Consider the following 16,799-nt stretch of genomic DNA (forward strand, 5'->3'; position numbering starts at 1 on the left):
ATATTTTATATATGTCAGCATTTTCAGTCAAGTGATCTGAAATGATGTGTGTCATTTTGTCATTGTTAAAATACGTTCTCCATCTTTACAGATGCTACCAAAGGACTCTGACATCTAAATATGGCTACGTTCTTATTATACCTTATTATATTGCAATATAATCAGTATGCAAAATGAGTAGAATGTCCAAAACATAATAATAGTAGTATGGCATTGCTAAGAAGCCATGAGCAGCACTCGCAAAGGCTAAATAGATTTTCAGCACCGGCCTGCCTGGGAAAATGTGTGCCGTGACTGTGTGGCTCTCTATTCAAAGGCACTACATTTACACTCTATTCGCAGGTCTACATTTAAAATAACAAACCTGCACACGCAAAAGACATGAAATGTGAATAAAGGTGCTTAAAAGGTTCTTCACAGAGATGCCATAGAAGAACCATTTTTGGTTCCACAAAGAACCATTCAGCCAAATGTACTTTAAAGAACCATCTCTATCTTACCTTTTCATAATCTGAAGAACCTTTTTTCGCCACAAGAAACAGAAGTTCTTTATGGAAACAGAAGGTTCTTCTATGGCATTGAATAACCTTTTGAAGCACCTTTTTTGTAAGAGTGTATGTTGGACTGTCAATCCACGTTATATTAGACATGACCGTTAATAATATTACAGTTACTGACACTGGTCTATTTAGAGAGTTATGGGGGTGGTTTCATGGACAGGGCTTCAGCCTAGTCCCAGACTAACTTAAATGTTAGAGGTCTTGATCGAAAACAACTTGTACTAACATATCTTAACATATATCATTGCGATTGATTTGTCTCAAGATGCACACCAGTAATGTTTTTGTAAAGTATGTTTTTAAAAACGACTAATCCCTGTCTGGGAAACCGCCCCATGGTGTTCAAAGTATCAACACGAAATCAGTAAACACGGTTAATAAAATTGAAATAATACCATAACAAATAGAATGTGTTAAAGTTAAAAGAAAATTCACAAAGATACAAAACATTTTCAAAACTAAAGTGAAATAAACTGTGCGGTCACAAGACAATGCAAACATAGCAAATGTAGTACAGATTGTATGCGTACTAATCCTACAGTACATAATTTAAGAGTCGACTCGCTATACATATTTTTTTCCTATTTTTGGTGTTTTATCTTAGTTATTTTCGGGTCACCCAAAGAACAGTTAGGATACAGTACAGTATTTCAGGGGTCCCAAACCTTTTTATTCCAGGACCCACCAATACATTTTTATGGCACACCAAAATATTTTACGTTGAAATATGGACAACTCAATACGCATATTTTTATAGTTTAATTGCAATAGCACAATACCTTAATGGTACACTGTCATACTCATTGACATTTTTTTGTGTTATTCACGGCAACAATCGTTGTGACTGTGTGACCCACCAGTGGGTCCACAGATTATAACCTCTCTACATGACAGTCACGGTTTGCAGATGACAAAGAAATGAAATAACAGTGCTGTAAACTAAACCCTACCTGTTGCGTGTTGTCTTGGAGCAAGATTCTTCAAATATTCGCCACTCTGAAATGAATATTGTAATGACAGACATGTCAAAGATAAGCAGACAGGCTGTCAGTTCATTAATTGACAAGCTGTCTGCTAACAAAAGCAGTTTATTCAGCGTACTGAAGCATCTCCTCTATTGACAAAAATAGCCTCTTATCTGCTTGCCAGCGGCATTCAACTTTATTTTGCTAACCTTGGTTCCCCCTAGGGGAGGAGCTCTGGTCAAACTACAGACGTCCTGTTTAATTTTAGCTTTCTTTTATCTGACGTTCAGTTTTTGCCTGAATACAAATGAAACTGGGTTCTTTTTTGTAACAACAGACTAGAAAAAAAACAAAAAGACAGGCAGAATGGATAACAGGGCTGCATATGTAGCATAAATGACACTTTTAGTATGGGCTGGCAGATTTGGTGTTGAAGTGTTGGTTTATAGTGATTGATAAACTTATGTTTTCCATTAATGATAGACAAACATACAAATGGTTATCTGTGCTGTTTACTCGAACACAAACACACCTTGCACACAAATGACCTTCAACTCAGCATGTGGATCAATTTAGTGATCCATGTACTAAGAGGAAGTGATAAGGATTAGACGTCTCACACAAATGTATGGATGAATGTGCCGTGTCAAACATGCCATTGAAAGCACACCTGCATTAAAATCAAGAGAATGTGAAGTGTGCTTACGCTGTTGGACACGTGTATTGGCGAGCTGGATCCTACCAATCTCATCCACAGGACACAGACGGAGGATTAAGCTTTAGATAGGAAGAGCACTTAGATAATACCGTGGAGCCTCTCGTGAACCCTTCGCAGCTTTGCAGTTTGTCTATTCTATGTTATTGAACAAAACTAGAGTGGCATATTCATGTATGCCATATGGATTAAAAGTCTGCTGGCTCCTCAAATCTGTGGATGGTGATATTAGATTCCAACGTCTTAAACACAGGACTGTGTTGAAAGCATGTGAGAACTCCCTGCAAGCTACTACCAAGACCAGATTTTAGAGTCAAACGGTTTAGTCAGGATCAAGTTCTGTGGCTATAACAGTGGCAACAGCGGCAGGGGTGAATTGGCTCGAGTGACTGGAGCTGTACGGATCCAGAGACGTTATAGACGGTTTCATCCGACGCACACACCTGACCTCAAGTTAACTTCCGGTCTGTGCGTATTGATTGGTCTGGCTAGTTGTTAATAATTTAATTTAATTTACATTAATATTCATTTAAATTTAGCCAAGTATCGCTTCTTTTACTTTTAATCCCCAGTGTATGCCAAACACATAACTAATTTAAAAACTAGTTTATTTTAAAATACTTTCAAATTACTCATTTTAAGATAAGAGTCATGTTGGAAAATCCTGAGCCTGTTTTATCAGGTAACCAGCTCAAATAAATCATTTTTATAGAAATATAGCATTTACATTTTCAAATCTTCTACTTTCCTATAAATAGAGCATAACACTGTTAAAAACAGTGTGACTCAGAATCAGAAAAGAATGATGGAGAAAAAACAAGATAGTGCAACTTAAACATGACACTGACGGTCACACTCTCAGCAGGAAAAGACTCGTTTGTATCTTAATCCTGATATGCTTGAGTGGAGAGTGATGCTATGATTTCACACCCAAATGCAACGGAATGCAAGAGATTAAAGGGTTTCAATATAAGCTGAGAAAATGTGGAATGTAACTTTATGAGCAGCTCACTCTATATATACAGTATATAAATATACACAAACACCAACTCTCAGATGCATTTTATTCAAATAAACTGAAGATCATGTATTTCCTTTCAAGCAAAAACTGAATTGAAAGAAAAATAATTGAATTGACATTAGCTTCATTAAAGATGCTCAAAAAATGGCTTTAAACAAAGTTTTTAAAATACTGCATATTGACTGTCTGTCAAAAGTGACCCAAAGGATTTTCATTATTACAATCGGGTAATTCCAGAGGTTAACATTAACAAGGATGTAAGAAAATGCATCAATCACAACATTCATGAAGAGCAACTTTAGTATTGAAGGCACAATCTGTAACTGCTGAAAAACTAAATCAAAACACCACACGTTTATTCGAAACATGACAACACAGAAGTAAAATGGGAGTGTTGTTAATATTCGGTGTTAACGCTGTCACGGTACAGATAGAAAACTAACAAAAATAGCAGCCAAACAGGTTTAGTTATTGCAAAATTAGCATGAAATTTCAAGCAACAGGCATCATTATGAAGCTGAGGTTCACACGTTATGAATGTGAAACTAAGCCAGCATGTACAATTCATGATTTCATTTTAAATACGCAATAACAAATATGTTTTACTAGAGATTAGTACAAATATGATTTCATGTCATAACTTCACCCTGATGTTTGTTATTTATTAAAAGACATTGTACAGTATAATCCTATAAAAAAGTCACAAACCATTAAAAATAAGCAGCAGTTTTTTTTTTTCAAAAACCCTTTACAGAGATATTTCAGTTGTAGAAGAAATCAACTGAGCTGTGAACATGAATAACAGCAAATTCATTATTTCTCTGGTATACTTAATATCATAAGCATTATAAAGAATGCAGAAGTGGTTGGCATTTGATGCTAAATCATAAAATAAAAGCTGATAGAAAATGAATGCCTAAAAACGTACAAAGTGAGACAAACTCATGTAATGCCATAGGTCAGGTACCACAGTTTCAAACTATAACATAACAGCATTAAACATTAAAATTGATTTTGCAAATACAGTTTAGTTTTAAAACTGCAATTTTCAGTTTCAACATTAATTCACTGATGTTTGAACAATAATGTGCTCAAGTGGACGTCATTGGATACTCATTTCAAATAGCCAACCATATTGCTGTTTTAGATATTAGTATCAATTAATAAGTGATAAAAGATACATTATACAGTGCAAATAGCTTCTGAACTACATATATGGAGAAGAAAAACACCAACACACTAGTAATAATCATCAAAAAGTATCTTAAAAACAGTTTAAAAAGTACCGCAACATGCCCAAAAAGACATTTTTAATACATCAAGATGTGTCAAAACAACAGTATAGCCTTACCTTATTGAGTGCAAACCACAATGCCAAAACTCTAAAAATATTTAAATCCAACTATTTAATAAAATTAAAATAAAATTTGACTACACTCACTATAAACTCATTTATTTATGAATGGTAACAATGTAAAGAACATTTGTTAATGTTTTAAACAAATTTTATAAATGTTCATATTCTTATATTAATCTTATCACCCCAACTTTACACCACACACTTCATATTTCAGTTTGCTATTGGAGTGAACCAACATGACTTTATATAAAACTTTATGAGCTACTTAAGCATTTTAACTATAAATTAAGTTTTGATTTCTGCCAAATTATGAATAATTAAAATCAGATATTTGACCGTTCAAAAGTTTTTTTTTTAAGTCAAGTCAATTGCTTAATAAACGGGTAGCATTTTTTAAAAGACCTGTAAAAGTTTCAGGCACATGTTTTGTAGGTGGAGGAGTGGTGAGGGTGTGAATATGGCGGTGTAAAGCTCATGATGGGGGTCAGGAGTTGGTCAGAGAGGCTCTGTGGCTGCTTGCTCTTGGTTTCTGTTTGTCATATTTCACAGACACAATGAGGAAGATGAGGAGAGTGACTCCCTGTATGGCTGCCAGCAGGAAGAAGTAATAATTCAGTGTGCAATCGTTGATGTTTCCTACAGAAGAAGATATAGAGAAAGAAAGAAAAATACAGTTGTTTAGCAAAATAAACGATACAACAGATCGCAGGGGGAAAAAATCTATAGTACTTGCATTGAACACACTCTTTTGAAAAATGTCTAAAACGCAAGACACAGGGCTCAAGAAAAAAAAGTGCAGAGCAGAATGCGCAGGTATTGAGACGTGCTTTTGATAGCACAAAAAGCCATGCCAACGTGCTACTGTAAACAAAAACTCGAAATGCTTGCCCCCCCTTCAGGATCGTCTGACTGGTCCAATGCTGTGGAAATAACATTGATGAGTTGAAATTCTTCGGTCAAACACATCCGTCAAGCATGTGTTTTCAATGGAAAAGTAGAAAAACAATAGAAAAGTAGCGCAGTGGAATGGAAAAACGTCAAAGATATTAATATTAACAAGATGCGCCACTGCCGTTACAATGAATGGCGAGGAATGCAACGCACAATATGGCCGCTCTAGCGAAGGAAGTCCCGCCTTCCAGTAAAACGAGCCAATCGTCAATCGATAAAAACTGATGATTCTCTGGGGCGGGGCTCTCGTTAGGCACTTGTCAGCCTGTACGCAAGTGCAGTAGATGAGGCGATATCGAAAAAGGGGATTTTTTGCGAAATTTAAGCTAAGCAAACCAAAGTTATCATACAGTTCATGTCATGTTTAATTATTGATGGAAAATATGATGTTTAATCGTGATTTTTTTGCCAGCGTTTTTAGAAATATCTGCCTTCCCCCATTCAAGTACATAGGACTGTGGACTTGCTATGACGTAAATAGCTGCCCAGAGGCGTTGCGCAAACATGGCCGCCGAGTGGCACGACTTTGAAAAAGTTCTGTGTGAACCACCCCTAACTCTGTCAAATGCTACTTTATATTTATTTAATTGTCACTTTTTCAGTAGTTGGATAACTTCTAGAAAATGACATTATAAAATATAGCGTTATCCCACTTAAATATTTATAACAGATTTCTTGCTTTAATCACCCACCCTCACCTTTTAAGCATCTGTGAGTTTGCTATTCTAAGTGTGTACAGGTAGATGGCGTGCATCTGAACATCTGTGTGTATACAGTATGTGCTGCATTCATGTGTCAATCCTAAGAGAGAACAAAACTGTATTTCCAAAAGCAATAGAGCAAACATGCAATCTGCTCTGCACATACTACCTTAACTCTACTTCGATAAGCATGTCTGTTCTAAGCACCCACTGGCAATCTGAAAACCCATCGACTCTCTGGTTTATTCAAGCAAAACCTAAACCAGTATCCCTTCTGCATTAAAGCTCTCTCTCATTTCCCCCTCTATGAGCAGTATATAGAGCTTCAGAGCAGTTGAGGGTTTACATCAATACTTACAGAGGAACCATAAACAAAAAGCTACATCTTTTCAAGATGGAGGAAGAGCTGAGAATGGATTCACCATGTTGGGAGCTTAAAGTGATAGTTCACCCCAAAATGAAAATTCTGTCATAATTTATTCAACCTCTTGTCATTTAAAACCTGTGTAACTTTCTTTTTTCCACAGGACACAAAAAAAGATATTTTGAAGAATGATGGTAATTGAACATTAGGGATGTAACGAATCACCGTGAGCCGGTTGAAAATCGGTTATAATGAGTGACGATTCAATTCGGTTGAGGCTTGAACTGAATCGCAATACATTTTATGAACAGCAGGGGCCGCTATTTTCACTGCAAACCTAAACGTGGATGCTGATATTTCTTAAATGCAAAAAAATCCAAGAAAAGCACAGACAGTATTAGTTTGTTTATATTAAAGAGACTTTTTCTATTATTAATTTGTTATAAAATCGCAGTTTAGTTTTGTTATTTGAAATAAAACATAATTTTATTATGCAAAGAAACGTGAAGCATTTAAGAAATAATGCAAGGGAAGTTGTTCATTTCTAATTTGTTTCAACTCATTTTTTAAAAATAAATCGTGAATAAATCGTGAATAAATCGCATCGTGAGATCAGAATCGTGAATCGCATGGCATCGTGAGCTGAGTGAATCGTTACATCCCTATTGAACATTGGTGGCAGCACCCATTCACTTGCATTGGTTTTGTGTCCGAATGGGTTGTTATGTAAATGATGTGGTTTAGTTACCAGTGTCCTTCAAAATATCTTCTTTTGTGTTCTGCAGAAGAAAGTCATACAGGTTTGAAATGACAAGAGGGTGAGTAAATAATGACAAAATGTTCATTTTTGGGTCAACTATCCCTTTAAGAAGAGTACACTGAATCAGATGGCATTTTGTGTGCCTCGTCCTGAACTAACGCGTGTTGTTTAAGAGTCTGACTCAGTCCTGGATGATGACTTTGGGCAGTAGTACATTAAGCTGAATTCAGAACACAAATGCAGAGAACCAGCTCAACTTTTCCTGTACAAAAAATGAACCTCTCTCTTTCAGATATGAAATAAGTTGATTGACACTTCTGATCTTTTTTAAAATGTGGTCAAACCTTAAATGGATACGCCACCCAAAAATGAAACTCCTGTCATGGATGCTCCACCCAAAATTACAATTCTGAATCTTTTTTCTCACCCTCAACTTGTTAAAAACCTGTATCAATTTCTTTGTTCTGTTGAACACAAAGAAATATATTTGGACAAATGCTTGTAACCAAACAGTTCTTGGACACCATTGACTACCATAGTAGGAGTAAAATTAATGGTAGTCAGAGGTGCCCCAGAACTGTTTGCTTCCCTAAATTCATCAAAATATCTTCTTTTGTGTTCAACAGAACAAAACAAAATCCTACTATGGTAGTCAATGATGTCCCAGAAATCTCAGTTGCTAACATTCTTCCAAATATGTATGTTTTGTGTTCAACAGAACAAATAAATGTACACAGGTTTTGAACAACTTGAGGGTGAGAAAAAAGATTCAGAATTTTAATTTTGGGTGGAGTATCCCTTTAAGGAGCATCAAGAAATGTAATTGTTAAGAAATTGTCAATACTCCAGAAGGTTTACCAGAAGATGAAGTGCTTAGCATTATTGTGCCTTTGTGTTTATATATAATACGTTTTTAGAGGTACACACCTTGCTTAAAATGCATTGCACCTTAGAGGAACATACTATGATGATGTAAATAGCTTGAAAACTTAAAACAGCATCTACAGGAGAAAGCAAAAAAAATGTGTTGTCTAACAGCCGATCGCTCTGGAAGTTCATGAAGCTTCCACAGCCACAGCCTCGAGGAGCATAACAGGCAGAAGATAAGTACTTTACAAGAGACATTGATTAAAGACATGAAACATGAAATGGCATGAAGATCAAAGACCAAACACTGTGAATGAGCGAGTGGCAAGACCATTAGATACTACATGAACGTGTTTCTTCACCATAGGCACACATCTGTAATAAGAGACATCTGAAAAACAGCATTTACTGCCTAAATGAAGGGCCTTGTATGAAGCAAGGAGTACAAGATTGCAGATACTCAGAAACGTCCCATCTTCCTTACTTGATATGCATGTCTGTGATGTACAGCCCATGAGGACGAAGAGTGTAGCATTTGTCATTTTATGATTCAGAAAGCGAGTTTAGCAAGTGTAACGTCTGAGGGGGATTTAGACATGTGGGATGGGATCCTGGTCTGGTGCTATTGGAGAGGAAGGTGTTTGGCTTTCTAAAGACTCCACATGAAGAGCTCACAAGAGAGGTGCAGTTTTGAACTTGACGTCCCGATACAATTCCACTTTCACTCCTCAATAATTTCCTGCCTCCTTCTGCCTCCATCCAATAACCTGTTGTGACTACGAGAACCTCAGGATCAATTTCTTAGCCGTGTTCATGTACTCTGTAACAGCAGGCGCTCCCCAATGACAACAAGTGTTACAAGCAGGTGGACAGTTTGACTGAGAGAGCAATAGAGCTTGGGATCTCGCCGCCCTCCAGCAAGGGAAAACAAATGCCCCTGTCTGCGAAAAACGCTGCATTTACAATACCGACATGCCACAGTACAGCTAAGAGCAAAACGACGATCAATACCCACAAACGGGTAACATTCACGCCACGGGGCAACACAAAGTGATGGAAATAAGCAGAATAAAATATTATGTGCTGTTGTTTTAGTTTGTTATGAGCCACCCAGGTTTCTTTGTGCTGGGAAGTGACGAGGCTGTTCTTCCCATGCTTCTGACAAGCTGACATGATTTAACGGCAGCGCTTGGCAGGATATGGAGGTTCCGGTCGCCTTGCTGAAAGGCAAGACCGTTAAGAACATTCAGTCAAAGAACGTAGAGGGAGATATATCACGGCGACACGCTCCGAGGAAATTGCTCGCGCTTCCCTCAGGAAAGTGGCAGCTGTCGTGGCTTTGCGGGCGTTTGGGCTGTAATGGAAAAATAAACATTACTGGAGCACAACTGCATGAGCCTGACGTGAATCTCAAACAGGGTGTGTAGTACAAGAGCTAATGCGAACAGAAGCAACAGCACACTGAAATGTTAAGTCAAGATTCGGAAAAAGAGAGACTGGAGGGGGGAAAGTAGAGTCGAGAGAAAGTTTTATGATGCAAATGTTCCGCAAAATCAAGTCACCCCAAGAAGAAAGGGATTAACCCAGCCAATGTCAATTTTGATGCAAAATAGCAAACTGGAATATATTAAAACATACAGTATATTTATAAACAATACAAATAATATAGATTACAAACATCTCTGTCAGCGGTAGTTTAGTTTAAATTAATGGACAAAACGAGTCTTTAGCCGAAAATTATCAGATACCAAATGGGTTCTAGGCTATTCACAGCTGCGAGATGTTAGAACGTCGCTATGGTTACCAGTGGGTCAATCATCACAAATGTGGTAGTGACTACCTGTACACACATGGAACGATCGTTTAGTGAATTCACTCCAGCATTTAAATGCAATTTTCCCCCCGAAAGTTTGCATTGTGCATATGGCCATTGTTTTCTGAAAGAAAATTAGGGCAGCACAACGATTAATCGCAATTAATCGAAAGCAAAATAAAAGTTTTTGTTTACATCCAGTAAACAATAACTTTACAATAATTATGCATATACAAATACACACACATGTATGTATATATATTTACGTGTTTATAGCCTACATTTTTAGATTTTTATATAATTTGTTATAATTAAAAAAATATAAAATATTTAATATAGAACTTTTTCTTAAAATTATACATGCATGTGTGTGTATTTATATATACATAATTATTATACACAGTACAAATACATATTTTATGTAAGCAAAAACTTTTTTTTTGCTTTTGATCTGTCAAGACTAATCGTTGTGCAGACCTAAACAAAATATGAAATATTGAAATACTTAATAGAGTAATAATAATATACACTGAAAAAACAACTAGTAGGATTTACACTTTTTTTTAAAGTTTAACACATTTAAGTTAATCCTACTAGTTGTTTTTTCAGTTTACTTAAGTAATAATAAAGTAAATACTTAATAATATAAACTAACTTTAAATATTTTAATTGTTTCATTATATATTAATATTTTAAATATCAATATTTTTACTTGTTTTATGCATAAACGTATTATTATACACTTATTTTATGCATCAACTTATTTTATAATTTCTTTCAGAAAACAAGAGTTAACCTATTATTTTGCTTCCGAGGAAAATGCATTTAAAAATGTCTTTTGTACTTCAAAACCAGACAAAAATACTAAGTAAGGAATTCATTTTTTACAGTGTAGTTCTGTTGACTTTAATTTATTCCAAATGCACAAAAAAAATCAACTTTGGACTGGTAGTGTATATATATTATTTTCACATGCCCTCATTTCACGATACATTGCACACTGGGTTCTGGAGGGTAGCGTCAGTGTATTATAAAGGCAGCTACAGCAGATAACATAAGGCACCTGGAGGTCTCACTCTACAGGGGCCGATGACTGCATTTGTCTTGCTTCGGGCCCTCCGCAGTCCATCATGTAGCGATTTTATTAACCTTTCCTTGGCATGTTGTCCCGTATGACACGCACGCTGCTCTTGTGGTCATTTAACATTCTGTATCTGTATTTATCACGTGTGCTTCAAAAGGGTATACTTGTCACGCGTGAGGGCTTATCTGGCCTAATTTGGAGGTGGTGGGAAATTAAAGATGGAGAACTGAAGGGGGATGTAAGGGAATTCATTTGGCCCATTAAAGGTGGCTTACGTGTCATCGGGCGTAACCGGCTATGCAAATGAAAATCCAACACCTTTAATCCACTCCTGAAAGAGCAGGATTCAGAGAGCAAGAGAGAGAGAGATTAGGTTAAAGGAGGTGGAAAGGCAAAAGAGACATAAAGCCAAAAGTAATGCCCCACAAATTGACACCTTCACTTTTTCTTTGAAATATCTTGAAGCTCAGTTTTGAGAAGAATGTAAGGAGGCTTGGCAAAAAAAACTGCCAAAGCAGCAGAATGACAACAAAATACGGCTAGACGAGAGAATCTGCAAATATTAATAACTGATAAAATTGTAGTTAATGAATGCTTTATTTCCTGTGAGCTTTTCTTTTTTCTGTGCATTTTTTGTATACTGAACAAAACCCATATCCAAGTCCTGTCAACCCTAGGACCTCTGTTTATCTTCAGAAAGCAAATCAAGATTAAGAGGTCCTGGACCTCTATAGACTGGAATGCAACCAAACTTCAAAGTGACATTGCAGAAATAGTCCATGTCACTCCAGTGGTTCAGCTTTAATTATATAAAGCAACGAGGATCCTTTTTGTGCACTACAAACAAAAACACAGACTATTTTCAACAATTTCCTGACTTCTGTGTTAGTTTCCAACGTACATTCATGAGAGCATCTGGGGTCAACACCGCACGACGCATGTGCCTTAAGATAAACGGAGGTCCAAGGGTTGACGAACGACATGTTCTGCCAGAGGATCCCTTTAACATCCGACAAACCTTTGTTTTATACAAAAAGGTTTTCTGTATAGGAAAAGGGTTCTTTACATTATAAAAAAGAAAGAAACGGTTACAAGAACCAAAATGATTCTCAAACACTATGGCCTATCTGTGAAGAACCTTGTGTAGCAAGAGTGCACTTGCATCTGTAAAAGTAAAAAGTAATCAATAAGATCTGCCCTCTATCAGTTATATTAAACACACTGTTAACAAGGTCACAGACCAAAAATGGAAAGGAAATCACACTTGGACAGTTCTGGCTCTAACATCTCAATGAAAGCATATCACAATCTTCATAACAAAGAATCTCGATCCATGATCTAAATTGAAAACATGGCTGTACATTAACTTTTTTGCACATAGCACTGGTGCTACAGAGGTTTAAAATTTGTAGCACAGGCCAAACAGTTGTACAGGTAGCACAAGTATAAAACGTCTGTTATCTGTCAGAGTTTGATGGGAAGAAGAACCCAATTGCAGGCAGCACTGGTGAGGGGTTAACACAAAAGGATTTATTAGAACAAACACAAAACAAAGACCCACGATGGGGTTAAAAACAAGGGAACTAGATAATATAACAGCAACAGGACGTAGACTAACGAATACTAAACTAAAACAACACTTGACAAGAACTACACTCAACACTTGACAAGAACTACACTCAACACTTACTAGATTTGGATTTGATTTAATCCACGGCAACAGCAAACAAGCACACAGGTAAGCACAAAGCACAACGAATGAGCACAGGACAATGAACACGAGGGTATTTTATAGGGAGACAAACAAAGGATAATTAACAAGGGAACAGGTGTAGGGGATGAAACACTGATGGAAAGCAAATGAGGAACAAGAGGGAGGGAACAGAGACGCGGACAGGAGAGAGAGTACATAAGGCCGAAAGGGTCAACATCTCTCTCTCCACATATAACCTAAGGCTTTGCCATGACTCTGCCACAAGAATTGACATGACATGATGAGGCAGAATCATGACAGAAGCCCCCCCTTAATGAACACCCCCAGGTGTTCATCAAGGGGTAGACTAACGAGACAAGACAGACTGGGTGACAGGCAAAAACCAAACACACATAGTAAACATAACTAGAGGCAGACAAGCAAGGATGACAAACGGGTTAGGGTGGGACAATAAAAATAACAAACACGGGAGAGGGGGGAGGGGGAAACATAAAGTCCATGGGGGGAAACGTCTTAGTCCCAGGGGACTTGGTAGTGGCAGACTTGGTTGCCGGCCGGACACGGCTAGGGGCCGGGCGGACTGCCGTCCGAGTCGCCGGCTGGAATGCCGGCTGGAAGGCCGGCTAGACAGGGCTGAACGCCGGCTGGAAAGCCGGCTGGATCGGCTGGGACACCGGAGGTACCGGATTGGACACCGGCATCACTGGACTGGACACTGGACTGGATACCGGCTGCACCGGACTGGATCCCGGCTGCACCGGACTGGACACTGGACTGGACACCGGACTGGATGCCGGCTGCACCGGCTCGGCTGGATCCCGCGCCACCCCTCCGTTGCATCATCACGATTCCGTTGAAAAGTGGATTGAGGACGCCTTCAAGATCGATCTCGATTTAAGATCGTCAGATCGCCCACCCCTAGAATGAGCCACTGTAAAGCCATAGTAAAAGATCTGCAATATACACCTGTAACTGCACAACGTTTAAATTCTGTAGTAAGTAGCTACAGTAAATTGATAAATGAGGCAAACCAGATTTAATGTAAGCCACCACACTACCTCCAATATCGAGATGCAGAACATGAGATCCAGGGGCCAGGGTTGGATCCAGATCCAACTCCTCCCACTTCATATACCCGTGGTCACCAATGTTCGCTCTTATCAACGTAAGTCTACATTTGATTAATAATATAGTCAAGATTGATCATTACTTACAGGCAGAGGTTGCGCTAGACTTTTTTATTGTCCGTCATTTGGAGAAAATCCGTCATAATCTATTATTACCCGTCACTATAGTGCAAGGTGGCGTTACGTGGTAATTAGCATGTTCGTGTCTTCATCACGCTACTTGCGTTTACTCTCAGAACTTGCTGTATTTTAATACAACTGAATGCCCAATAAAGCCGTTGTTTTTTATATTAATTTATATATTTAATGTTTCTGTTGTCAGACATAAAATAATAATTACAGACAAATGTTTATGTTCATATGTCTAGTCAGTAACAATGACAGGTGCTTGTAATTGTTTTTTTGTACTCACTCACTCACTCACAGGTAACTTCAGCTGCGGTTTGGTCATGAATGTACTGCTTCTGCCGCTCACTGAACAGAGAAGATGCCAAGAGAGACATTTTTCCACTAACTGAAAGTTAAGGTTTATCCAAAAAGACGCTAGTTGCTTTTCTGAAGGAAAAACTCTGTAAACACCGCACCACTGCGGGCCTTTGTGTGTATGCGTGCACGCGACGCGGAGGTCTGTGACCGATACATCTGCACCGCGAGTCTCCGCTGACCGCAAGCTAATGAATGGAAAAACACACGTCCCTTTCACGATCGTGTTCAGGGCAGGGTTAGTAGCCTACAATCACACTCTAATGAAGGGAAATGACAAAACGGTGAGTTACAAATTGCCTTTATTGTAATCCGTCAAAATGACGGACGGCCTTCAGATTTTTCCGTCATTGGTAAAAAAAATCAGTCAATGATGGAGAAGTTTCTGTGACCGCGACCTCTTCTAACAGGCACACACGAAGTTATGAATCTCAGTTAAATATATGTTTACCCTAACACTAAAACACATAATCACACACACTGCATGTGATCTGAGGGTTCAGGGAGTGTCTGCTATGTTCACTCTTCTCACTCTCTTGAATAATACAATAATCAGTGCTGAAAAAGTAAAACAATGAGCTCAGCAGGTTGGCCACGTGAAGGACGAAGTGAGTCAAATGATCAATAAACCCCTCTGAACACATCACTATACAGCGGACTGAGGGGATAGATATTGGTTAAATTAACACCGCGACAGGCAATATTAAAGAAGTTCTTCTAATTTAGGCTGCCAATCGATTTTAATCAAACCAATTACGATATGACAATCAAATTAAATCCCATCAATATCTACTGAAAAAAATCATCATGATTCAAAGACCTAACTTTTTTTTCTGCATGACATTGAAGGAATAGTTCACCCAAATTGAAAATGCTGTCATCATTTACTTACCCACCGAACAACAGCAGTACCCAATTCACTTCTATTGACACAAAACAATGCAAGTGAATGGTTACCGCCGTTGTTCGATTACCAACATTCTTAAAAATATTTTCTTTTGTGTTCTGTGGAAAAAAGAAAGTCGTACAGGTTTGAAATGACAAGAGTGTGAGTAAATGACAGAATTTTTTTGTGTGCACAGTACAATACAAAAAACTAGTCAAAATATTGTTTTTCAATTCAATAAAGCCTATGCTATTTTGTTTACTGATCATTTCAATAACATAAGATTTTTTTAAACATATGCAAAGGATAAAAGCATAAATGTACATTTTGCAATCAAGGTTGTTACATGTGAACATAGTCACAAGTTCACAAACAAGAAATAATCTTGTATTCCATCTGTCATACTCTTTTGTTTCAGACGTTCCACAGACCACCAAGTAACATCTCACCGTTGTTTTCTAGCGCTTTTTAAGACACAGTTTAAATGTTCAAAAAAAGTAAAAAAAAAACAGTTCCATCTGTTCCATCATAGTACATCTGTTTTGGAACGCAAGAACAAATCCTGTGTGAACTGCTGTGCCATGCAGTTTGTAAGCTTTAGATGTTAAGCTTGAATTGTTTCAATTAAAATTCTGATTTTACAAAACGAATCAGGAGGAAATAACTGTTCCATTCACTATAATTTAGCAATTTCATCATGTTAAAATACAATTAGAAATGCTCTTTACGAAGGGACACACATCATAATAACATATTATTATCACACAAAGAGCAACTAAACTTACTTAAACAAATAAAAATGGACAAGAGTCCTTCGGAAACCCGAGTGAAGGAAGTGCCGTTTTGTTAGCTTATCTTCATTTATTTTTCAATGCCTTTGCTGGCCGCACGCTCCTTATTAGAGACTTAACAGGCTGCCAAACGCTTTTCAATTACATCCACAAAAGACAAAACAAGAGCTGCCCATAAAGGACATTAAGCAGCCCCATAAACACTTGGCAGGCTGAATGAGGAGAGTGAAAAAGTACAGCTTGATTTATTTAGCTGGAAGTATGCAAGAATGCACCGCAGGAGACGAAGACAATACAGTACTTTAAATTTCCTCTTCCTCTCTTCTACAGTCTCTGACACTCATTATCTTTTTAACTTTTGCCCCCCGGGTGCTAAGTGTCTCTACAAATCACAACAGAAAGAGAAAGAGAGAGAGAGAGAGAGAGAGAGAGAGAGAGAGAGAGAGAGAGAGAGAGAGAGAGAGAGAGAGACGGAGCCGATGACGAGGGACAGACACGCAAGCGAGACGAGGACCAGTCGAGGAGCAACAAGAGACAGAGAGATATCTGAGAATGAGAAAGAGATAAGAGAGGAGAGAAGAGAAGAGAGAAGAAGGAGAAGAGAGAGAGAGAGAGAGAGGACACTCAGAAACACGAC

General features: G+C 37.8%; 1 protein-coding gene across 1 annotated transcript in view; it reads right to left on the reverse strand.

Moving 5' to 3' along the window:
- Positions 1–3,272: 3,272 nt before the first annotated feature.
- The window catches only part of slc15a4 (solute carrier family 15 member 4), a 78,944-nt gene continuing 65,417 nt past the window's right edge, over positions 3,273–16,799 (reverse strand). The window contains exon 9 of the mRNA XM_057356549.1: positions 3,273–5,257. Within this exon, the coding sequence (XP_057212532.1) occupies positions 5,106–5,257 (152 nt within the window). The 3' untranslated portion in view covers positions 3,273–5,105. The remainder of the gene's footprint in view (positions 5,258–16,799) is intronic.

Source organism: Triplophysa rosa, linkage group LG17 (assembly GCF_024868665.1).
Source record: "Triplophysa rosa linkage group LG17, Trosa_1v2, whole genome shotgun sequence".
Lineage (NCBI taxonomy): Eukaryota > Metazoa > Chordata > Actinopteri > Cypriniformes > Nemacheilidae > Triplophysa > Triplophysa rosa.